The following is a 24,833-nucleotide window of genomic DNA, read 5'->3' as shown; positions in this document are numbered from 1 at the left end:
GCTTATGCAGTTTGCAAGTAGTCCTGGGTTGTAACTTCGCCAGGTTGACACTTCATTTTGAGGTATGCCTGGTGCTGCTCCTGTCATGCTGCCCTCCTGCACTCTTCATTGAACCCGGGTTGGCCTCCTGGCTTGATGGTAATGGTAGAGTGGGGGATATGCCGGGCCATGAGGTTACAGATTGTGGTTGAGTACAATTCTGCTGCTGCTGATGGCCCACAGCGCCTCATGGATGCCCAGTTTTGCATTGCTAGATCTGTTCGAAATCTATTGTATTTAGCACAGTGGTAGTGCCACACAACACGATGGAAGGTATCCTCAATGTGAAGGTGGAACTTCGTCTCCACAAGGACTGTGCGGTGGTCACTCCTACCAATACAGTCATTATTACTGCTCCCTGAGGCTCACAGTGATGGTAACCAGTTAAACCCTCGTAGAGAAACTGCCGTCTCTCTGGATGCCTCTGTTCCGCCTGTTGAAGCCAGATATAACGGCGGTCAGATGCTGACACAGTGCCGAGTGATGCTGCTGTGAGCTCACAAACACCGAGCTAGACCCAGGAGGTAGCTCCCTGTGTGAGCTGACACACACTGAGATGGACCCAGGAGGCAGCTCCTTGTGTGAGCTGGCACACCCACTGAGATGGACCCAGGAGGCAGCCCCTTGTGTGAAGGGCTCACAAGAGATTGATTCTGTGACACTCTGGAAACTGTCCTGCAGCGCGAATCAATCGGGCAGGTTGAGTTCCTCGGTCAGTTCCATAAGGCAGAAGCCGGGCGGTTTCTGCTAAAGAAGCTCCAAGTCACTGTGAAAAACTGAGAGACAGCAATCACTGGCATCGCTTCGCATCTAAAATCGTCGAATCTTACAGCGCAGAATGAGACAATTCGCCCCATGGTTCCTGTGCCGGCAACTAAAAAGGGCAGTAAAATAAGTCCCAGTCCATTGTCCAGATCCCTGCAATTGTCTTCCCCTCAAATATTAAATATTAGACTATAGAACGAAAGGTATACTCAGAGACACATCGTCACCATTTCCCTCCCCATGAGATTACTTTCAGCACAGTGGAATGGCGCCACCTATTAGTTTCAGGCAGACATTATTCTAACCGGTTTCAGCAGATATTTGGGAAAGGGGCCTTAGGTTCCCCAACAAGAAATTATCAACACAATCCGATGATGGCGGTAAGATATAATCTCAAAGTTACAAAGACGGGTGTTGAATGTAGATGAAGATGTTCCGTTTATTTCACTTCCCGTCACTAACCAGACTGAACTGATTGATGGGGATATCGGGTTTGATTAATCTTCTGCTGAGGCCACACGAGGGAAAGATTTCCCCAGGTCTCTCTGTGTTAGTTATTTTAAATTGCGATCGGTAATTCTCCAGATGTAGTGATCGATGGAAATCTACCACACAAAGCGTAAACATGAAATGTACATGGGAATGAAGCTTTTTTCACCCTTTGGACAGCCGTCTTACACGGGAAGAAATAAACAAACAGTCAGTAAAATGACCGATTCGGGTGCATGGAACAAATTTCCAAAGCTCAACAAGACTGCAATTGACCTCACACCATCGACTGTGCTCACTGAAAGAGTGACTCGGCAGTTACTTTTTGCTGTGGATCAAGGGATTGCAGGTGACACAGGGCCCTCATTTTAATCTAATTTGAATATCTGGCGGGTTGACTGGAGATTGCGAGGGAACAGTGAGACCAGGAAGTGGCGATGAACCAATAGCAGCATCTGACCGGGTCTGTTCCGGTGGGATTTAGGATTTTAAAGGGATCGACATGTTCGGGCTCGACAGCAGCCATGCGGATATTCAGCGCCTAGGTTGTGTTTGGGCTGTTTGCTGTCTTTAAGCATGACTCCAACCGTGCGTGTTCAAATTAAAATGTTCATAGTTTTTCACTGAAGCCTTGAATACTCGATCTTCTTCCTGTACACATGTTCAGCGTGATGGAGGTTCTATTATTCAGCTCCAGTCTTCAGTGAGCGGCAGAGAAGGTGAAGCGGTGACAATAAGATGCACCTATAGCACCGCTGAAGACAGGTATTATTTATATTGGTATCGGCAGCAACTAGAGAAGGGGCCCCAGTTTATTGTGTGGAGACGGTCCTGGGATACAGGGGAATGGAAAGCAGCAGGGTTATGAATCCGTTTCTCTTCAGAACTCACACCCTCAGACTCCTTCGCAAGTTGAACCATTATTGAATTGCAGATTATTAACTCTGCCGTGTATTACTGCGCTCTCTGCGGGACTCACAGTGTTGGGAAACAGTCTCAGCCCTGTACAGAAACTGCCTTTGGACTGTGGGTGGGAGCTCCAGTCTGTTGGGGGTTGTGTAGAATCGCGGGCAGATGCAGCCACAGTGTGCAGCGCGCTGTCAGGCGCTCATTACACAAATTAGGCCTGTTTTCGCTAGAATTTAGTAAGTTAAGGGGTGATCTGATTGAAGTTTTCAAGATATTAACAGGAAAAGACAGGCGAGATAAAGATAAACTATTTCCACTGGTTGGAGATTCTAAAAACTAGGGAGCATAGTCTAAAAATTAGGACGAGACCGTTCAGGAGAGATGTTAGGAAGCACTTCTTCACGCAAAGGGTGGTAGAGGTTTGGAACTGTCTCCCACAAACTGCAGTTGAAGCTAGAACAGTTGTTAATTTTAAATCTGAGATAGATAGATTTTTGTTAAGCAAAGATATTAAGGGATGTGGGCCAAAGGCAGGTATATGGAGTTAGGCGCAAATCAGCCATGATTTCATTGAATGGCGGGACAGGCTCGAGGGGCTGAATGGCCTACTCCTGTTCCTATCTTCCTATGTTCAAAAAGAATTGAGAGGAAACCAAATTAACCTCAGATCAAACTGTCACCCAACTGTTTCCAGGAGCGGCAGAGAAAACAAACTGGAGAATCCAATCGGACGGACAAATCCATCACTGAATCAGTCTACGGGTTAACCGTCCTTGCTTCTGATCAGCTGTTTATTCCATTAAAATCATGGATCGATGTTCCGACCAGCTCCGAGATAGAGGTTGCTGACACTCAAACATCCCTCAAACTTGCATAGGCACGTCACACAGAGTGCGGCCTGACGTCACACCGACTGCAGCCTGACCTCAGTGACTGAAGCCTGACATCACAGACTGCAGAATGACATCACACAGACCGCAGGCTGACGTCACGCCAACTGCAGCCTGACATCACACAGACTGCCGTTTGACGTCACACCGACTGCGGCATGACGTCACAAGCCTGCAGTCTGACGTCACAAAGAGGGAGATAGTTAAAGGTGAGACTGAGTTTAGTGATGCAGTGAGACAGCAACAGGTGGAAGAGATAAATGTGCAGATACAGAGACATCAGCAGAGGGAGATCGATGCAGGAACAGAAACTGAACACTTTCATTAGGGTTGTGCTGAGTGTTCCTCCATTAGAATGGCCCCGGTACCGTTCAGTTCGGGAAAAGGACAGGCACTCATCTGTGTAATACGAATAAATAATGGGAGAGCTGATTTGACACAGTCGGACTGAAGCTTGGTGATACACATACAGAATGCAGAAAGTATCGCGTCGTCAAGGGACAGGGAAATGTGTGGAAATTTAGGAACTGTAAAGGGAATGGGGGAAATAGGGAGAAACACGCAGAACAGGTGCGTGACGTGCCTATGCATGTTTGAGGGACGTTTGAGTGTCAGCAACCTCTGTCTCGGAGCTGGTCTGAACATCGATCCATGATTTTAATGGAATAAACAGTTGATGAGAAGCAAGGACGGTTTAATCGATAGACTGGTTCAGTGACGGATGTGTCCGTCCGATTGAATTCTCCAGTTTGTTTTCTCGACCGCTCCTGGAAACAGTTGGGTGAGTTTAGTCCGAGATGAATTTGGTTTCTGACAGCTCGCTGCACATTGTGGCCACCTCTGCCAGCGATTCTACACAACTCCCAACAGACAGGAGCTCCCACCCACAGTCCAAAGGCACGGGAACGAGACGTTGAACAAACAGATAAGTAACAGAAAAAACAAACCGCAGGTAAAATAAAGCAATTATATATATTAAGTGGGAGAATGTGATTAACTAAAAGGACGTTGTGATCAATATCCCTGTGCAGGTGAGTGCAGCTTCCCTCTCTGGATCAGCTCAGTGACAGTCGATACTCAGTGGTTAAAAGGTGATTCCCACGGAGCAGCCCGTAGACTCAGATCATTGCGGCAGACACCTCACACAGGCTCAGGAAGGAACCATTCGGGAGACTGTCACATCGCAGAAGCCACTACCCTCCTAGTCACTAACACCACCACCATCATTCTGGACACAGATAACTTCCCAATCTCTTCCAGACCTGGGGCTTGGGAGCGGGGCCTGGGACGCAGAAAGCTGTTACTTGGTTACTGAGGGGCTTTGGACTTGCCTCTGCTGTATTAGGGGAAGTCAGCGTCAGCGAGCTGAAGTCAGGTTGGTAACGGACTCTGTACATTTAAACTCTCGGTCTCACTGCATAGGAATTGAAAATTATGGTGGGACAGCGGAATAGAAACAGAGGCATTATCTAGTGGAACAGTAACTGAGATAATGCCTACAGCGATATAAAAATTGAAAGGTCCAATGTCATATAAACAGAGGCATGACCCAGACCAGTAAAAACAAGGATAGTACTTAATGTAGCTTAAACAGAGGCATGCTCTAGTGCAGTGATAATTGATACAGGGCATCGTGCAATATAAACAAAGAGACATAGGCGAATGCATTAATACAAGAGACAGTATATAGTGTAATAGAAACTCAGACATCGTCTAGTGTAGTAATAACGGAGACAGGGCTAGAGTCATATAAAGAGAGGCGTATTCTCCTGCTGTAATAGCTGATACAGGGCCGCATGTAATATAAACAAGGAGATACGGAACGAATGCATTAATAAAAGAGACAGCGTCTCTTATAATATGAACAGAGACATGGTCTAGTGCAATCATTTGTGAGGCAGAGCCTGGTATAATGTAAAGAGACATATTATAGTGCAATAATAACTGAGACAGGGCCTAGTGTAAAATACACAGAATTCACCTGTAATGCATTAATAACTGAGCCCAGTTAACAAGGCTGAAATACAAGTGGCAAAATATACTTCTTCAGGTGCGAATGGATTTCACATTTCTCACCAAATCATCTAGAACCTGATTGTTAAGGTATTGGCAATGAATGAATGTTACAATTTGTAGAAGCGCGGAATCTGCATTCCATAAAGACCATCAAGTGTGGCCGGCTCAGGCTGGAGAATCCCCTTTCCTGAGGACAGGTGAACTCACCAACTTAACCCGAGTCGATTCCAGGGGACAATAAGATTTGAAACTACGGAGTTTCTGATAGACAAGTCCCGGAGCAGCCAATGGGTGAAGTTATCTCCAGGACCCTTAGCTTTGTGTGTGTGACCTGTATAACGCTGGCGGAGTTCAACGTTTCCAGACAGGTGCTGCAGGCTGATCCCTGGAGGTTTGCTGCCATCTGGTGGAATAAATCAGAATTTCCCCCGGCAGTGTTTCCATCAGTTTGGTGAACGATATTGTTTCCGAGTTCCGGTTGTAAGACATTCAGGAGGAAACAATACCAAAACGGATATGGTGATTGACGGGCGCTTCAGGCTGCTTATTGACCCAACGAGAAGTTACCAAATTCTCAGTAATGACAGCACCGCGGTATCAGACACTGGAGCGTTTTACTGTGCAGTGAGGCACTGTGAGACAAACACTGAGCTCTCCAATGCAATATCCCTTTCAGACAATCTCTACATATCTACATGTCTCTCCTGTTTCCCGATCCAATCTGCAGTCAGACAGAGCTGTCCTCTCTCCCCGGTCTTGTTTGTTTGCTGTATTGAACCCTTTGCTGAGTCTATTAGGAAGGATGCGAGCACAAGAGGGGTGACAATCCCAGGCAGCGGAGGCACTCAGGTTAAAATCTCCCGGTACATGGATGACGTCGCCGTCTTCTGTTCGGATCCGCTGTACGTGCGCAGACTGATAAGCATCTGTGACCAGTTCGAGCTGGCCTCGGAAGCCAAAGTTAACCACGGCAAGAGCGAGGCCATGTTCTTTGGGACCTGTGCTGACCGATCCTTTGTCCCCTTCACCGTCAGGTCAGACTACCTGAAGGTGCTGGGGATATGGTTCGGAAGGGCCGGGGCATGCACCAAAACCTGGGAGGAGCGAGTAGCCAAGGTACAACAAAAGTTGAGCATGTGGGGGCAGCGATCTCTCTCCATTGTGGGTAAGAACCTGGTCATCAGGTGCGAGGCCCTCACGTTGTTGCTGTACGTGGCGCAGGTCTGGCCCATACCCCACTCCTGCGCTGTGGCAGTCACCCGAGCCATTTTCCGGTTCATCTTGGGATCTAAAATGGACCGGGTCCAGAGGGACAAGATGTTCAAATCTCTGGATAGGGCAGGACAAATGTACCCAACGTGGCCCTACCTTCGTGTGCGGCTGCATCAAGCTGTGTGTAGACCTCCAGTATGCAAACTCCAAGTGTCAGTACGTGCTGAGGTTCTATCTGTCCCCGGTGTTGTGAAGGATAGGCCTGGTCACATTGCCGTGGAACGCTCCATGCAGTTGGACTGTGCCATACCACCTATCCTTCATGGAGCAGTTTCTGCGGGTAAACACCTTTGACCACCGATCCATCAGGCAGTGGTCTGCACAGAATGTCCTCAAGGCCCTACGGGAAAAGGAGATGGTGGATCCTGTCGGATGGTTCCCCGAGCAGACCGTCAAAGTCATTTGGCGGAATGCCTCATCACCAGAACTTTCAAACAAGCACCAAGATGTAGCTTGGCTGGTGGTGAGAAGAGCCCTCCCCGTCAGATCCTTCATGCATGCCCGAAGTCTCCCCCCGCCCCCCCCCCCCCCCTCCACACAATGTCCCCGCGGTGGCTGTGGTGGGGAAGAGACGGTCGCCCACCTCCTCCTGGAATGTGTCTTTGCAAAGCAGGTGTGGAAAGAGATGCAGTGGTTTTTGTCGAGGTTCATCCCAAGCAGCTCGGTAACACAGGTGTCTGTGCTCTACGGGCTGTTCCCAGGGACGCACACTGAGACAAACATCAACTGCTGCTGGAAGACTATCAATTCGGTGAAAGACGCCCTTTGGTCTGCCCGAAACCTGCTGGTCTTCCAGCGCAAAGAGTTGTCCACGACCGAATGTTGCAGACTGGTACATTCCAAGGTCCAGGACTACGTGCTGAGGGACGCACTAAAGCTTGGGGCAGCCGCAGCAAAGGCTCAATGGTGTAAGGTCCCCCCACCAAGCTGAACTGAGGGGCTGGATCCATGGGAAACCCCTCGAACTGTATCGGGAAAATTTTGTGTGCTGTAAATGTAAAAATGTATATGGCATGACAATGAAATGGAAGGGTTGTGAGGCAACTCATGATTGTACAGAAGGAAACTGATCACCTTTGCACTGTTTGTATTTTTTGACTTGATGCTATTTTAAACTGTTTGGGAATGTAATTTTAACAGATTTTTATGAATAAAGTATATTTTGGGGGGGGAAAAAACACATGTCTCTCCTTTGCTTACTTCTTTGTGGGCCACAGGCTCCATTCACCCTATTAGAGGGTTATTCAGACTGTCCTGAATGTGTTGATTCCTTTGTGAGGTACAGTTCCACAGGCTCTATTCATTCGGTAAGGAAAGGATTTTACCGGATTCAAACACCCAGCACCAGGTCTGTCCCTTTAGAGAGGTACTATCACAAAGCGATGGGAGTCCCCTCAATTCCCTCCACAAAGAGGAGGGGAATAAGCTGATCATGAGACAACTGACAGGTTCAAATGTGAACCGCTGGCGAAGGGAGCAGTGTTTCAACATTAGTAGAGTGCCACAGGGATCAGTGCTGGGGGGGCCTCAACTATGTATAATATATATCAATGATTTGTTTGAAGGGACAGAATGTGTGGTTGCTAAATTTGCTGATGACACAAGGTAGCTAGGAAAGTAAGTTGTGAAGAGGACATAAGGAGTCTGCAAAGGGATATAGATAGGTTAAGTGAGTGGGCACAAAATTGGCAAATGTGAACTTACCCACTTTGGCGGAAAGAATAGAAAAGCAGCATATTGTCCAAATAGAGATAGATTGCAAAACTCTGAGGTACCGAGAGATCTGGTACATGCATCGGAAAATGTTGATACGCAGCTACAGCAAGTGATTAGGGAGGCAAGTGGAAGGTTGTGTTTATTGCAAAGGGAATCAAATATAAAAATAGAGATATTTTGGTACAGCTGTATAGCGTATTGGTGAGACCACATCTGGACTACTGTGTACCGTTTTAGTCTCTTTATTTAAAAAAGGATATAAAAAGTTTAAAGGCAGTACAGAGAAGGTTCACTCTACTGATGCCTGGGATGGAGGCGGGGAGGTGGGTTATGGTATGAAGAAAGGTTGGACAGGTTGGGTCTGTATCCTTTGGAGTTTAGAAGAATGAGAGGTGATCTTATTGAAACATATAAGATCCTGAGGGGACTGACAGGGTGGATATTGAAAGGATGTTTCGTCTAGCGGAAGAGACAAGAACCAGGGGACACCGTTTAAAAATAAGTGGTCGCCCATTTAAGACGGAGATGAGGAGATTTTCTTTCTCTCAGAGGGTTGTGAGCCTTTGGAACTGGCTTCCCCAGAAAGCCATGGAGGCAGGGTCATTGAATATTTTTAAGGCAGAAGTAGATAAATGTTTGACAAATAAGGGAGTCAAAAAGTATCGGGGTAGGCGGGAAAGTGGAGCTTAGGCCGGAATCAGATCAGCTATGATCTTCTTAGATGGTGGAGCAGGCTCGAAGGGGTCGAATGGCCTACTCCTGCTCCCAATTTGCATGTTCATATCTTCATATATACATCCCGAGTACAATATCCAGTTCCAGCCAATCCAAGAACAGCAAACCCACGTGACTGTGCGTTTAAATGGGCGTCGCTAACTTTAATATGCCGAGTGTTCAATGTGGTCACTCGGTTCGTGTTCTTCTGCTGCAAACAGTGTCCCGTTTCCTTGCTGAAATTTTAATTACAAAGATGTCTTCCTCGATACTAGTGAATTTATTACCCGTCATTCTGGCACTGCTAACATGTAGGTACAGGAACTGTACTCAATAACCCGCTGTGTTTATTTGTTATTCACGTTGCTTCAGTGTTTCATGATCTGAATGTTTTTACAGGTCGATGTCTCTCTGACCGAGTGTTCCAGTCTCCCGCTACGAAAACGGTCCAGAGTGGGGAACCGGTGAAGCTAAACTGCAGCTATGACATGTCCAGCATTTACGCCATGCATTGGTACAAACAGAAATCCGGTCAGAGACTGGAGTGGGTGACAAAGCCAGCATTCGCTGGAAAAGAGAGAAGCGGGCGATTTGAACTGGATCTTTCCATTGCGGACAAACGCGGCCAATTAGTTATTGAAAACACGGAGAGCGCGGATACGGCGGTGTATTACTGTGCGATAGAGCCGCACACTGAGAGGAAACGCGGCAGTCACTGTACAAAAACCTCCCTCCTGTTTACAGTTCCGGAACAGCGGCAGCAATCTCTCCAATAACACAGGGCGGGCAAGGAAGGTCAGAGTGAGAGCAGCAAACGGAGGCTGTGAGCAGGGCTGCCGCGGGCAGGATTATAATTCCCATTGGATAGCGGGTTTGATCAGAGATACTGACGGTCACAGCATAAAGTATCGGTCTGGGGAGTCAGTCACTCAGTGAGAATGGGTTCAACATTGCTTTGTTGTGGGATTATATTCAATGATGCTGAATCAATCACTTCACTGAGTGTTTATTTATTTTATTCTTTCATGGATGTGGGCGACACTGTCAAGGCCAGCATTTGTTCCCCATCCCTAATTGCCCTCGACAGCTAGGTAGTTTGCTAGGCCATTTCAGACGGCAGTTAAGAGTCATGCACATTGCTGTGGGTCTGGAGTCACATGTCGGCCAGACCAGGTAAGGACAGCAGATTTCCTTTTCTAAAGGACATTAGTGAACCAGATTTTTTTTACAACAATGATAGCTTCATGGCACAATTACTGTGAGATGTAGTTGATATTGTAATTGAACATCAGAAAATGATAGATTTTCTAAATAATTATTTTGCTTCGATTTCCACACTTGACCGCCCTTATACCTGACTTGAGTTGGCTGAGATTCTAACCTACATAGCGGCGGGAGTTCCTGTACGAACATTTACCTGATTTCCATCAGTGTGAGCCTCAGGGCGCAGTAATAAACTGCTGCGTCGGTCAACTGGTGAATTTTGCCAAGTTGCCGAGTTGTGCAGAGAAGCGGATTTTGGCAAACTCTGCTTTATCTTCAGAACCACTTGTGTATTTAATCAGAATAAACTCAGGTGTGTGTCTGGGTGTTGCCGATACCAGTACAAATTATAGCTGCCGCCCCGTGTAGTATTATAGGTACAGTTTAAAGTGACCGCTTGTCCTTCTGTCTTAACACTTGAGGACAGCGGCTGAGTGACTGAATCTCCATGACTCAGATCTGAAAAACATGTTCAAACAGGAAAGGATCAAACACACGGATGTTTAATATTCCGGTTCAAAACTTGTCGGAAAAGAGGATAAAATACGAAATGTGTTTGATCCAATTTCACCGTCTTCACCATCCTTTTACAAACAATGATATGTAGGTTACAGCAGTCAGCGGGAGAATGGATTTTTACTGGGCCAAAATACTTACTGAGAAATGATATAGTTATGAGGAATCGTGAGAGATGGTTCCGCATGATGCTCCCCGAGTCTATAACTCTGCAATCCTAAAAATCCTCTGTCGGAACTGAATTACAGATCCCCGTCCCACTGCACTGCTGAACCAACCAGCGCTATTAGGGAACAGCGGCAGAAATCTCTCTCCAATAACACAGGGCAGGCAAAGGCGGGTAGAGTGAGAGCTGCAAACGGAACCTGTGGGTGGGCCTATAACAGGCAGCGTTATCACATGTTGGATCCGTCTGTGAGGAACTGTCTTGCTGTCCTCATTTTTCTCGTTTGTTTGTAAGAATCCACCCCAAGGAGACAGGACCCAACCCTTGTGACCCGCTGCTGGAGGATGATTCAACCAGCACCCTATCGCAGTGCCTGACTGCAATGACATCGAAAGCAATATCAGAAAATTCATATATTGAAAACATAACCCGCAATATTACTTTAAATTGAACAATTGAGTCAAACTGGGGGACAAAGTATAGAAGGTAATTATAGGACAACATCGAGATATCTTTCTTACACATAGAAAGTGATGAATGTGTGAAATAAATTTCCGGATGGAGTGGAAGAGAAATAGACCATTGAATCGTTGAAGGAAATGTTTGAAGCCACATTGTTGGGGGGGGGGGTGGTTGGGGGGTGGGGGGAGTTAAGCCATCTCCAGATGGTTGAGACAAATTGGCCTTAATATCCTCCCTCATTCCGAATGAGTCCATGAACTGGAACAAGGCAGGAGTTGTACCTTGTATAAAATGTTCTGGGACAACTCAAGCACCACACGAGGAGACTCAGGTACAGGTTCAATCGATTTATTCAAGTGTACGCAGGAAGAGACACCACCTCGGGTATTCCGAGGTTATACTCTGACATTACATTCAGGAGCACAATATATACTGCTCTTGTCACGCAATATGTTCAAACAACTGATGATTGATATGATTGATCATACATTTAAATTAAAACGGTGTTTGATAACACTTTGCAAAGAACATACAGCCTCGGCCTTATCAATACACGTACCACATGGCTCCATACCGAGTCTATTATCTCTTTGTTTCCCATTACACCAACATTCCACGGGAACAGTTGATTGCGGTAGCCTCGAGGGCCCGGCTCCGGCCTTCTCTCCCTAATCCTGCCCTCTGCCCTAGCAGCTTGTCTGTTTATTTTCTCAGCCTGACTATTATTCCGCTGAGATGTTTTCCGAAGACTCAGCTTGTTTCCACTAAACCCTTCAAAGATAAAAATAAAACATTCTGGAAATAATCAGCATATAAGCTGCAGATTTGGAGAGAGAAACAGGGTTAACGTTTCAGGTCGACAACCCTATTATCTGAACTGGAAACTGTTACAGATGTAGCAGGTTTTAAACAATTACAGAGACTGCAAAATGTGGGAGGGGGAGGGGGGGATAAAGAACAAAATGGAAGGTGCGTGATAGGGCACAAGTCAGGAGACATGGAATGACAAAAGGGATGATGGTACAAGGGGAAAAAATGTGGTAATGGGAAAAGTAAAGAAACAAAAGATGGGTCTAGACGAGGTGTACATGTGAAACGCAGAATCGTCGCCATCAGCTGCCGTCCAAAAACAAGAAAAAGAAAGGAATGGGGCTGGAGGTTATTAACTGAAGTTGCCAAACAGGAAACAGCAACAGCAATCTCTCCAATAATGCAGGACAGGAAAGGGGAAGTGGGCTGGGAGTGGTCAGAGAGAGCAGCAGTAGAGGGAAGCTACGTGCGGGGACGCGGTCACACGGAGTATCCATCTGTAAGGAACTGAATTCAATAGTTATGTCCCCTTCGAAAATTGTGTAACTGTCGCTCTGTAAGAGCTGCGGTACTTTCACACTCGTTACACATTGGGGGAAAGCAGGCTTGGGACAGGATTGTCATGATTATTATATTCATTTGCAGTAAACAAAATCTTCCTCGGTGAAGTCTGTTTAAATCAGGGCTGAATCTATGGGCGGCTGGATTGGAGTGGTTCCGAATTAAGGTACAGGGAAGCCGCAACGGTTTATATCAGTAAACTAAAGACTGGAAGAAGGAAATGTACACAATTATGGGTAAACCGTGGAGACAGGTTGTGATAAAGAACAAGGAGGCAGGGAAAGGGCATCAAAAGACAAAAGGTGAACAAAGGCGTCACACATCGATTTGTAAAGCTAATTTTTTATGATAAATGCAAGTTGCAATCACAAACTAATGTAACTGCGCAAGTGGACCTCACCTGTTGTTGAGGTTTGTGCTTTGTTACAGTTTGAAGAATCTCCCTGTAATTCTCAATGTGGAGCCTGAATGATTGTTCCCGTTAATCGCCGTGAGAGCGCCCTCTGTCGAACACTAACTGGAACTCTCGGTGTGGCTTTTTTGTTTGGGATCTGCGATATCTCTGCAGCAGTGTGGGCTCCATAGCACAGAAATGCACGGCGGTGTCGCGGTTCAGGTTATTGCCGATCGTTAGCTCAGTAATCTTGGCAGTTTTACTATATGTAGAAGAAAACCGAACAGTGACGTCAGTGTTCCTGTATACATTCCCTCCAATAAGGAGGGAGTGTTGCAGGAGCCTCAGCCATCGTCCTTGTCCAACAGGTTCGAGATTCTTGCTCCCTGTGTGGACGAGAGCAGAGACTGTAGGAAGGATGAGAAAACTGACCACAGCACAGTGATACAGGGAGCCATTCAAGTGGGGGGAGAAAAGAGAAATGTAGTCGTAATCAGGGATAGTATATTTAGGGGCATAGACACTGTTCTCTGTGGCCAGGATCGAGAGTCCCGAAGGCTGTGTTGCCTACCTGGTGCCAGGGTTCGGGATATCTCATCTGGGCTGCAGAGGAACTCGGAGTGGGAGGGGAAAGATCCAGTTGTTGTGGTCCACGTAGGTACCAACGATATCGGTAGAACGAGGTTAGAGGTTTTGCTGAGGGAATATGAGCAGCTAGGAACTAAATTAAAAAGCAGAACCAAAAAGGTAATAATCTCCGGATTACTACCTGAGCCATGAGCAAATTGGCAAAGGTCAATGAGATTAAAGAGGTGAATGCGTGGCTCAAAGATTGGTGTGGGAGAAATAGGTTCGAATTCGTGGGACCTTGGCACCAGTACTGGGGAGGGAGGGAGCTGTTCCGATGGGATGGGCTCCACCTGAATAATGCTGGGACCAGAGTCCTGGCGAATCGTATAACTAGGGCTGTAGATAGGGCTTTAAACTAGATAGTCGGGGGGGGAGGGGGGGGGCTTCAGTTACATGGAAAAACAGGAAGTTAAAGGAGAAGGTAGGAGTGCAGGTTAGTGGTGAGGCTGATTGTTACCAAACTGCAAGAAGTATACTGGTTAAACCAGAAGAGAGAAATAATAAACAGGCGAATAAAGCATCAGTGCTGAGGGACAGGTTAGGGGGTATAGCCCAAATAAGAGTTTTATATACAAATGCACAGAGTGTAAGAAATAAACTATATGAACTGCAGGTGGAAATTCAAATGGAAGATTATGATGTGGTGGCCATTGCGGAGTCGTGGCTTCAGGATGGTCGGGACTGGGAACTAAATATACCTGGTTATAAAGTTTACAGGAGGGACAGGGAAAATGGCAGAGGGGGTGGAGTAGCCTCACTGATTAGAAATAATATCACCTCATTGGTGAGGGAAGATATAATGAGGGGAAAGCATCCAGTGGAGAGCTTATGGGTGGAATTGAGGAACAGAAAAGGATCTAAAACTGTAATGGATGTTGTGTATAGACCCCCTGGTGGCAGTTCTGAGGTGTTAGATTGTATAAATTCACAAATTAGGCAATTGTGTAACAAAGGCAGAGTAGTATTAATGGGGGATTTTAACTTACACATAGATTGGGAGAGGCAGACTAGCACCTGTCAGAAAGATAGTGAATTTCTGGAATGTGTCCGGGATAGTTTCCTACAGCAATATGTCCTAGATGTAACAAGGGGACAGGCAATATTAGATTTAGTTATGTGTAATGAGCCAAATTTAATTAGTAGCCTAATTGTGCGTGAACATTTATCAAATAGTGATCACAACATGATCGAATTCAAGGTAACGTTTGAAAGTGAAAAGCACAAATCAGCTACTGGAATTTTAGACTTGGGTAAGGCTGACTTTAGTGGAATGAGACAGAGACTGTCCACGGTAAACTGGGGTAGATCTGGTAATGGGTCAAAAGACTGAAGAACAGTGGAGAACATTTAAAGAAACATTTAACGAAATACAGAGCGAGTATATACCCCTGAGAGGAAAAAGCTCCTCTTCACTGAAGGGATAGCATAAAACAAAAAGAAATGGCTTACAAAAATGCAAAACGCAGCACAGATCCGGCCGAATGGGATCGATACAAAGACCAGCAAAGGGTCACAAAGCAGCTTATAAGACCTACTAAAAGAGATTATGAAAGGAAACTTGCAAGGGATATCAAAATCAATAAGAAGAAATTTTATAGTTACATAAAGGGAAAGCGGGTAGTCAAGAGCAATGTCGGCCCACTAAAAGCTGAAAATGGAGATATTGTCATTGATAATGGGGAAATGGCAGACATGTTGAACAATTACTTTGCCTCAGTATTTACAGTTGAAAAGGAGAATAACTTGCCAGAAGTCTCGAAAAAATAAATAGCCGATAGTGGACAGGGACTTAATACAATTAACGTAAGTAACACATTAGTAACAAGGAAATTAATGGAACTAAAGAGTGAGAAATCCCCAGGACCTGACGGTTTCTATCCGAGGGTGTTAAAGGAAGTAGGGGAGCACATTGTAGATGCCCTAACTATAATCTTTCAGAGTTCCTTAGATTCAGGAGTGGTCCCTCTGGATTGGAAAGTTGCACATGTCACTCCACTTTTTAAGAAGGGTGAAAGGGGGAACCAAGGCAATTACAGACCAGTTAGCCTGACAGCTGTGGTGGGCAAGTTGCTGGAGTCTGTAATCAAGGATAGGGTGACTGAACACCTAGAAAAAATTCAGTTAATCAGGGACAGCCAGCATGGATTCATGATGGGAAGGTCATGCCTGACAAATCTCATTGAATTTTTTGAAGAGGTGACTAAGGTAGTGGATAGGGGAATGTCTATGGATGTTATTTATATGGACTTCCAGAAGGTATTTGATAAAGTCCCGCATAAGAGATTGTTAACTAAGGTAGAAGCCCATAGAGTTGCGGGCAAATTATTGACATGGTTAGGAAGTTGGTTGAGTGGTAGACGACAGAGAGTGGGGATAATGGGTAAGTACTCTGACTGGAAGGATGTAACTAGTGGTGTTCTGCAGAGATCTGTGTTGGGGCCTCAATTATTCACATTATTCATTAACGACTTGGATGATGACAGAGTAAGTCATATATCCAAATTTGCTGATGATACAAAGTTAGGCGGCATTGTAGACAGTCTAGATGATAGCATAAAATTGCAAAGAGATATTGACAGACGAGGTGAGTGGACAAAACTGTGCAAATGGATTTCAATGCGGGCAAGTGTGCGGTTATCCATTTTGGACCAAAAAAGGATAGAGCAGGGTACTTTCTGAATGGGAAGAAGTTAAGTACAGTGGATGTCCAAAGAGACTTGAGGGTTCAGGTGCATAGATCTTTAAAATGCCACGAGTAAGTGCAGAAAATAATCAAAAAGGCTAATGGAATGCTAGCCTTTATATCCAGATGATTGGAGCATAAAGATAGAGGTTATGCTGCAGTTGTACAAAACCCTGGTTCGACCCCACTTGGAGTACTGTGAGCAGTTTTGGGCACCACACCTTATGAAGGATATATTGGCCTTGGAGAGAGTGCAACGTAGGTTTACAAGAATGATACCTGAACTACAGGAGTTAAGTTACGAGGAGAGATTACACAAATTAGGCCTGTTTTCGCTAGAACTTAGAAGGTTAAGGGGTGATCTGATTGAAGTCTTCAAGATATTAACAAGAAAAGACAGGCTAGATAAAGATAAACTATTTCCACTGGTTGGAGATTCTAAAACTAGGGGACATAGTCTAAAAATTAGGACGAGACCATTCAGGAGAGATGTTAGGAAGCACTTCTTCACGCAAAGGGGGGTAGAGGTTTGGAACTGTCTCCCACAAACAGCAGTTGAAACTATAACAGTTAATTTTAAATCTGAGATAGATAGATTTTTGTTAAGCAAAGATATTGAGGGATATGGAGTTAGGCCGTAGATCAGCCATGATCTCATTGAATGGCGGGACAGGCTCGAGGGGCTGAATGGCCTACTCCTGTTTCTGTCTTCCTATGTTGCTAAGACGAAGCATGGTGTATGAAAGCTGCCCGGGGTGCTGACTGTACCAGTACACATCAGGGTTAGAAGCGCTTGTTTTCAAGGTGCAGGTTAGAGTGACGTTAATTTCCTCTTCAACAGTTATTTCAGCAACCGGCTGTTCCACTGTGTCTTGGTGGCTCCATTCTAACATTAAAAAAGTAATGTCACCAATCAGCATCAACCTCATATTGATCAACGTAACCGGTATTACCACCATCACTATTATTTTACCAACAATCCTATCTGGGTGACAGCAGTCAGAGGGAGAATGGATTTTTACTGGGAATGAAATACTTACTGAGAAGTGATATAATGATGAGAAGCGGTGAGAGACGGTTCCCCATTATACTTCTTGAATCTGTAACTCTGCAGTGCAGGAAATTCTCTGTCGGAACAGAAATACAGATCCCGGTCCCACTGCACTGCTGATCCAACCAATGACAAGAATAGACCAGCGGCACCAATCGCTCCAATAACACAATCGGGTCAGAGCGAGAGCAGCAAACGGAAGCTGTGGGCGGAGATACCGCAGACTCAAAATTGAGAGAAGTGTGTGGCGACACTCAGCTGCACTCGGAACCGATGCAGCGGAAATAGTGACGATTGAAGCTTCGGAAGTCTGTGGCCATCCTGCACCTGCTCACTGTTCAATTGACTCGTAACAAATAGAGTGGGAGGGACATGAATAGACTAGAACAATAGAATCTTAGAGCACGTCATGAAGCCGATCGAACCAATGCCAGTTTGAAAGAGCTCTCTAATTCATCTTTCACTCCCCGCATTTTCCACAATGACCACATTTTTTCCTTTACATTTATATACAATTCCCTTTTGTAAGTTAGTATTGAATCGTCTTCCGCCGCCCCTTTAGGCAGTGCATTCCAGGTTTTAATTGATCTCAGTATAATAAGTAAATCTCATCTTTCCTTGCCTTTTTTATCAATTCTCTTAAATCCGGGTGCTTGGGTTATAGAATTTTCTGCTCGTGAAAACACTTACGTGTGATCTACTCGATCAAATCCACTTGTAATTTCCAGCAGCTCAATTAAGCCTCTCCTTAAAGGCCTTTGATATACAGAGGACGATCTCTTTGTCTCTAGTCTGTTCACATAAAAGTCCTTCATCCCTGGTACCATTCTGGTGTATCTCTTCCACATTTTCTCCAATGTCTTGATTTTCTTTCAAATTCGTGGTGCCCAGAATTGGACACAGAACTCTAGTTGATGTCTAAACAGTGATTAAGAAAGGTTTAGCATCACATTCTGGTATTATTACCAATAACAGTAAGGGCTGGGTCTAATCAACTGTAATTTAGCTTTCTGGGAGGCAATGTTTGACAGCTGTTTTGATATGTAAATCAATCCACCCAATGGGCCCATTCTAAACCGAGTTGAATAGAATCCACCAATAGAGGGCGCCAAGTTCAAACATGGTAATTGCGAAGTCATGTGATGCCAGCGCCAAGGCCAATAGGGATCGCAGGCTGAGTGAGGTCACAATGGGGCCGCCCCCTGCAGTGTGTGGGTGGAACGATGAGCTGCACAGTCCCCGAGTTACCTCTCACCCCTTCTCAATATCTGGCTCATTCCATTCCAATTCACTGCGAGGGATTTAGTCAGACATGTTTCTCATAATACTGGCTGTTGTGTTGGACAGTAAGTATTGGATTAGGTTAATCAAAGCAGGTTAGCAGTTTGATGCAAAGTAGGAGGATTTAATTTAATTGGCTGGGTAGATGGGAGGTCACATACACTCACACAGATAAATAGAAGATTAGATCAATCCTATTTAACCTCCTGTTCTTTGTTCCTCTATCTTTTCAGGCGGACTATGTGCAGATCCAGTAACTCAGTCTCCGGTGACAATAACCGTGTCAGGAGGGAGCTCGGTGCAGTTAGATTGCAAATATACAAACCCGGATATTGACTACATGCAATGGTATCGGCAGGAACCTGCACAGCCTCCAACCTGGATTATTAGGAAAGTAGTAGCACTTCAGGGAAACGAAATCTCAGGACGATATTTGGCGGCTGCTGATAAGTCGAAAAAGTACGGTTACCTCAATATAAGCGGCCTGAGTGTGGAGGACGGGGCGCTCTATTACTGTGCAGTGAGGCACAGCGTCAGATAAAAGCCAAGACCCCGTACAAAAACCTCCGCGATTTTACAGCTCCGTTAAGTGCTGGTTGGTACCTTTATCGGCAGGGTTAGTTTGATGTCAGATCCACGGAGAACAAACACTGTCAGGTTTCAATTCAAACTGTTGTTAAGTCTAGGAAATCTTGAGACTCATCTCCATGCCCCGAGTTACACCGCCTCAGTAACTATCTTGGAGCTCGACGGAAAATAAGGAGTGTTATATAACTGACAGCGCTCTGTTAACTGCACAGGCGACGCAGGGTCAGGACCAGCCCCGGCAGGTTTTTGTATGGTCCCCACTGATCTTTGCTACACTGTGTCTCCATCGCACAGAAATAGGTGGCAGTGTCTGTCATTCGAGTGTCGCTCACAGTCAGAGTGCTGCGCTTCTCTGCTGCAATGAACCGAGCCGTGATCCTGTTCTGATCACTGGTACCGCTCGCCAGGTGCTGCACGGTTCGGTCCCGGTATTGTCTGTACCATTGTAGGATCTGTCCTGCTACTGTGGTGGAACAGGTCAACGATGCAGAGTCTCCCTCGATAACAACCATTGACTCAGGAGACTGTGATACCTCTTCACTGCCAGTGGCATCTGAGAAAAAATATGGAAATATATTATATAATTCATATAATAGAACACAATGTAACATAACGCAATAAAATACAACAGAACAGAATATAATATAATATATAAATGTGTAAAATATTCCTGACAAACAGAGATAGTGACCACACTCACACGGAGGGCCGAGTAAGAAATCCAGGGAGATAATAACTAAAGTGAACCTCAGCTTCATGTCGGATCCTATCGACTTGTGTAAAGTAACTGTCGGGAGATCCAGTCGGAGAGAGGCTCCCGGAGAAGGCAGCGCTGTTTTGTATCAAAGTGAACCCGACACCAGGACACTGTGTCCGCGGGTCTCTGGCACTTGTGATCACAAAGTGAAGAGTGAGGGAGGTTCAGGCTCAGCAGCGATGGAGGGTGGGAGGAAAACTCATGCATCAGAGCATCAGCGCGTCATCCTGAATCAAACCGGAAATGGAAACAGAGAGAACACAAATAGTGAACAACGTCTGTGAGACTCTGTGAGACCCGCTCAGGGAATTCTTTAAAACCGACCACCAGATGGCGCTGACAGGCCGCTGTGTCCCACCACTGATCATCTTCCCTCGACGAGCACTGATTTACCACGAGTTTTTATAAATTAACAAGAGATTGATTTTCAACTCTTAGATTTTTATTAATTAATATTATATCTTCACTAACACCAGAACAATTTCCCACATTACTTGACCGCAAATGAGCTGGTCAGGTCATGCTGACAGTTGAGAAATTAAAACATTTGCCATTGAGAATTACAATTCGGAATGGGTTGGTAAACCGACTGTAGCCTCGCTCCCCAATTTCTACAACACAGAAAGGAGTAAGGCCATCTGTTAACCCACTATACTCCTACTCCCCCCGATAGAGAGATGAGAAGACAACTGCTCTCTATTAGATGGACTCAGTTGCCATCGGTACAAAGTCGGCTTCTCGCGCACTCTGCGAATGTTCGAACTTTCCACATGGGAATCATACTGTAAAATATATATGTATGCAATATAATATCTTTAAACTTTTCCCTGTTAATCTTATGCGACCAGATAGAATTCTAATAGTCCAAATCTAACTGGTGATAGAATCCTCCTCTGTTTTTTTCACGCTTGTGTTCCTGATGTTCCCATCAGTCGCATTGCTGCATGCATTCAGCAGATGTCCTATTCCGTCTCGCCCAGAACACATTTATACATAGAACGGTGAAGAATATTCTCTACAATGCACACTGTCAAGGCCATACTGGGTTATTGGTTCTCTGTGAAACTTTGAAAAATAATAAAATTACACACGCACACGGACACAAAAACAGTTCCGAAGAAGGGTCACTGACCCGAAACGTTAACTCTGCTTCTCTTTCCACAGATGCTGCCAGACCCGCTGAGTGGTTCCAGCATTTCTTGTTTTTGTCACAAAAACACTTATATGCGCAACTACACACATACACTACACACTGGAACAGACCCAAACGCTGATATAAATGGTCCCGCATTCACACTCATAAACAAAGATAAACATTCACCTTAGTACAGTCTCACGTACACAGAAACATAGACATAAAGGTAGACACTAAGATACACGTTAACACACATACATGGATGTACATACTCGCACATTAACAGACTCACACACGTACACGCAAACACGTAGATAAATAGACACATTCACACACACAAGTAAACAGCAACATCAATATACTGACATATCCATATATATATATATATACAAATACTCACTCCACTGTTTGGGATCTTCTTTTCACTGCTGCTCGCTCATGCGTTTAAGTTTTTTTAGTTTTAGAGATACAGCACTGAAACAGGCCCTTCGGCCCACCGAGTCTGTGCCGACCATCAACCACCCATTTATACTAATCCTACACTAATCCCATATTCCTACCACATCCCCGCCTGTCCCTATATATTTCCTTACCACCTACCTATACTAGGGGCAATTTATAATGGCCAATTAACCTATCAACCTGCAAGTCTTTGGCATGTGGGAGGAAACCGGAGCACCCAGAGGAAACCCACGCAGGCACAGGGAGAACTTGCAAACTCCACAAAGGCAGTACCCAGAATTGAACCCGGGTTGCTGGAGCTGTGAGGCTGCGGTGCTAACCACTGTGCCACTGTTCCTCCACACAAGATCAGATGGCAGATTGTTCAGCCTTGCCCATCTTAGAGCGAAGACCAAAGTACGGAAAGTCCTCATCAGGGAACTTCTCTTGCTGACGATGCTGCATTAACATCTCACATTGAAGAGTGTCTGCAGAGACTCATCGACAAGATTGTGGCTGCCTGCATTGAATTTGGCCTAACCATCAGCCTCAAGAAAATGAACATCATGGGGCAGGACATCAGAAATGCTCCATCCATCAATATCGGCGACCACGCTCTGGAAGTGGATCAAGAGTTCACGTACCTAGGCTCAATTATCACCAGTAACCTGTCTCTCGATGCAGAAATCAACAAGCGTATGGGAAAGGCTTCCACTGCTATGTCCAGACTGGCCAAGAGTGTGTGGGAAAATGGCACACTGACACGGAACACAAAAGTCCGAGTATATCAAGCCTGCGTCCTCAGTACCTTGTTCTATGGCAGTGAGGCTTGGACAATGTATGTCAGCCAAGAGCGACATCTCAACTCATTCCATCTTTGCTGCCTTCAAAGAATCCTGGGCATCAGGCAGGGCCGTATCTCCAATGCAGAAGGCCTCGAGGCAGCCAACATCCTCAGTATGTATGCCCTACTGAGCCAGCAGTGCTTGAGATGGCTTGGCCATGTGAGCCATATGGAAGATGGCAGGAACCCCAAGAATGTATTGTAGAGCGAGCTCATCACTGGTATCAGGCCCACTGGACATCTATGTCTCCACTTTAAAGACGTTTGCAAATGTGACATGAAGTCCTGCGACATTGACCACAAGTCATGGGAGCCAGTTGCCAGTGATCACCAGAGCTGGCGGACAGCCATAAAGGTGAAGCTGAAGAGTGGCGAGTCGAAGAGACTCAGCAGTTGGCAGGAAAAGAGACAGCAGTGTAAGAAGAGAGCCAACTGTGTAACAGCCCCGACAACCAACTTCACCTGCAGCCCCTGTGGAAGAGTCTGTCAATCTAGTATTAGCCTTTATAGCTACTCTAGGTGCTGCTTCACAAACCACTGACCACCTCTAGGCACTTACCCATTGTCTCTCGAGACAAGGAGGCCAAAAAGGAAAGGACTCACATAAACACAGACAATGGTGCTCATGTCCACATATTCACACACGCATTAATACTTAAATGTAGCTATCAACACATAAACATTATCACATTTATGGGGCACAAACACACTAACACACCCATATGCATACATTGACACATAAACATAGATTAACAAACAAATTGAAGCACAAACATGCTCACACACAAACATGCTCACAAACATACATACGTACACGTGCACAGTCACTTGAATACAGACATCAATGCACATTGACACATAGACACAGCCATCAACGTATTGCTTGAGCCATAGTCCCAAAGGACCATAGGCCTATCTCCCCGTTAAAGACCTATCTCTCCATTAGAAAGACAGCTGGATAGCTTGAGAGTGATCAATCTTCAAGTGTAGGAAAAGGCGAGGAAGCAAGCCCCTATGAACTACCACAGCTGGTACAGGGATTGAACTTGCATTGTTGGCATTTTTCCTGTATTATACACTAGCCGTATAACCAACTGAGCTAACCAACACCCCGTCAACACATAAACAAGGACATTAATACACTCACACTCGTGTACACAAACAAACAAATAAACACACTTATTAACACTCACACACACAAGGATACACAAACACAGAGTTATGCAGAGCAAGATATACTCATACATACATACACAAACACTAAAATGCACACAAAAAGGCCAGACTATAGACAAAAGCCGAATTCAAATGCACTATTTCAACAGACACTGTCTCCAACAAATTCCCTCATATATGTTTCTAGAATCATAGAAAGTTTAAGACACAGAAAGAGGCCACTTGGCCCATCGTGTCTGTGCTGGCCAAGCAACAATTCACCCATTCTAATCCCACCTTCCAGCATTTGGTCCACAGGCCTGCAGAGTACGGCACTTGAGGTGCACGTCCAGACTCCTTTTGAATGAGTTGAGGGTTTCTGCTTCAACTACCCTTTCAGGCAGTGAGTTCCAGACCTCCACCACCCTCTGGGTGAAAAGAATTTTCCTCATTACCTCTCTAATTCTGCTACCAATCATCCCTAGTCATTGACCTCTCTGCTAAGGTGAATAGTCCCTTCACCTCCACTCTATCCAGGCCCCTCAAAATTTTGGACATTTCAATCAAATCTCGCCCCAGCCTTCTCAGTCCTATAAGGTCCTGGGCCAGTCCATCCAAGCCAACATCCACCTGGTCTGGGACATGATCCATCTTTCCCAGAAGACTGGTCTGTCAGTCATCTTCCTCTCCCTCGATCAGGAGAAGGTGTTCGACAGGGTGGATCATGAATATGTTTTCGGGATTCTACACGCATTTGGACTTGGGCTGCATTTTGTGACCCAGGTCTGACTTTTATATGCTGTTGCAGAGTGTCTGGTCAAAGTTAACTGGTCCTTGACGACATCCCTTTGCTTTGGGAGAGCTGTACATCAGGGATGCCCCATGTCCGGCGAAATATATACCATCTACGTGGAACCATGCCTGCTCTTGCAGGAGGTTGTCGGGTTTGGCTCTATGCGGGTCCGACATGTGGGTCATTCTCTCGGCTTATGCTGATAACGTGCTCCTCATGGTCATGGTTCCCGTTGACTTGCGGAGGATGTGTGAGTGCTAGCAGACCTTTTCTGCCACCTCCTCCACGAGGATCAATTGGGAGAAATGCTCCGGACTCCTGGTAGGTCAGTGGCAGGTGGACCCCCTGCCGGGGGAGGTGAGACCTTTTGCATGAAGCACCACGCACCTCCTCTATCTGGGAATCCACCTTAGCCCCACCGAGGAAGCCTGGCTGGCAAACTGGCAGGAGTTGGAGGCGAAAGTCACCTCTCAGCTAGGGCGCTGGACAGGAC

The 24,833-nt window shown here is 45.6% G+C and overlaps 2 gene segments (V, D, J or C); both read left to right on the top strand.

Moving 5' to 3' along the window:
* LOC137348552 (Ig heavy chain C region, secreted form-like) overlaps positions 1-24,833 on the top strand; it is a 703,592-nt gene that overhangs the window by 122,804 nt on the left and 555,955 nt on the right.
* LOC137348973 (T cell receptor alpha variable 1-1-like) lies at positions 18,632-19,809 on the top strand. The segment is given in 2 exon segments: positions 18,632-18,692; positions 18,861-19,809. Coding segments are annotated over 2 exon segments (342 nt in total).

Source organism: Heterodontus francisci, chromosome 34 (genome assembly GCF_036365525.1).
Source record: "Heterodontus francisci isolate sHetFra1 chromosome 34, sHetFra1.hap1, whole genome shotgun sequence".
Classification (NCBI taxonomy): Eukaryota; Metazoa; Chordata; class Chondrichthyes; order Heterodontiformes; family Heterodontidae; genus Heterodontus; species Heterodontus francisci.
The sequence above is the reverse complement of the archived record's forward strand: the minus strand, read 5'-3'. Positions and strand labels throughout refer to the sequence as shown.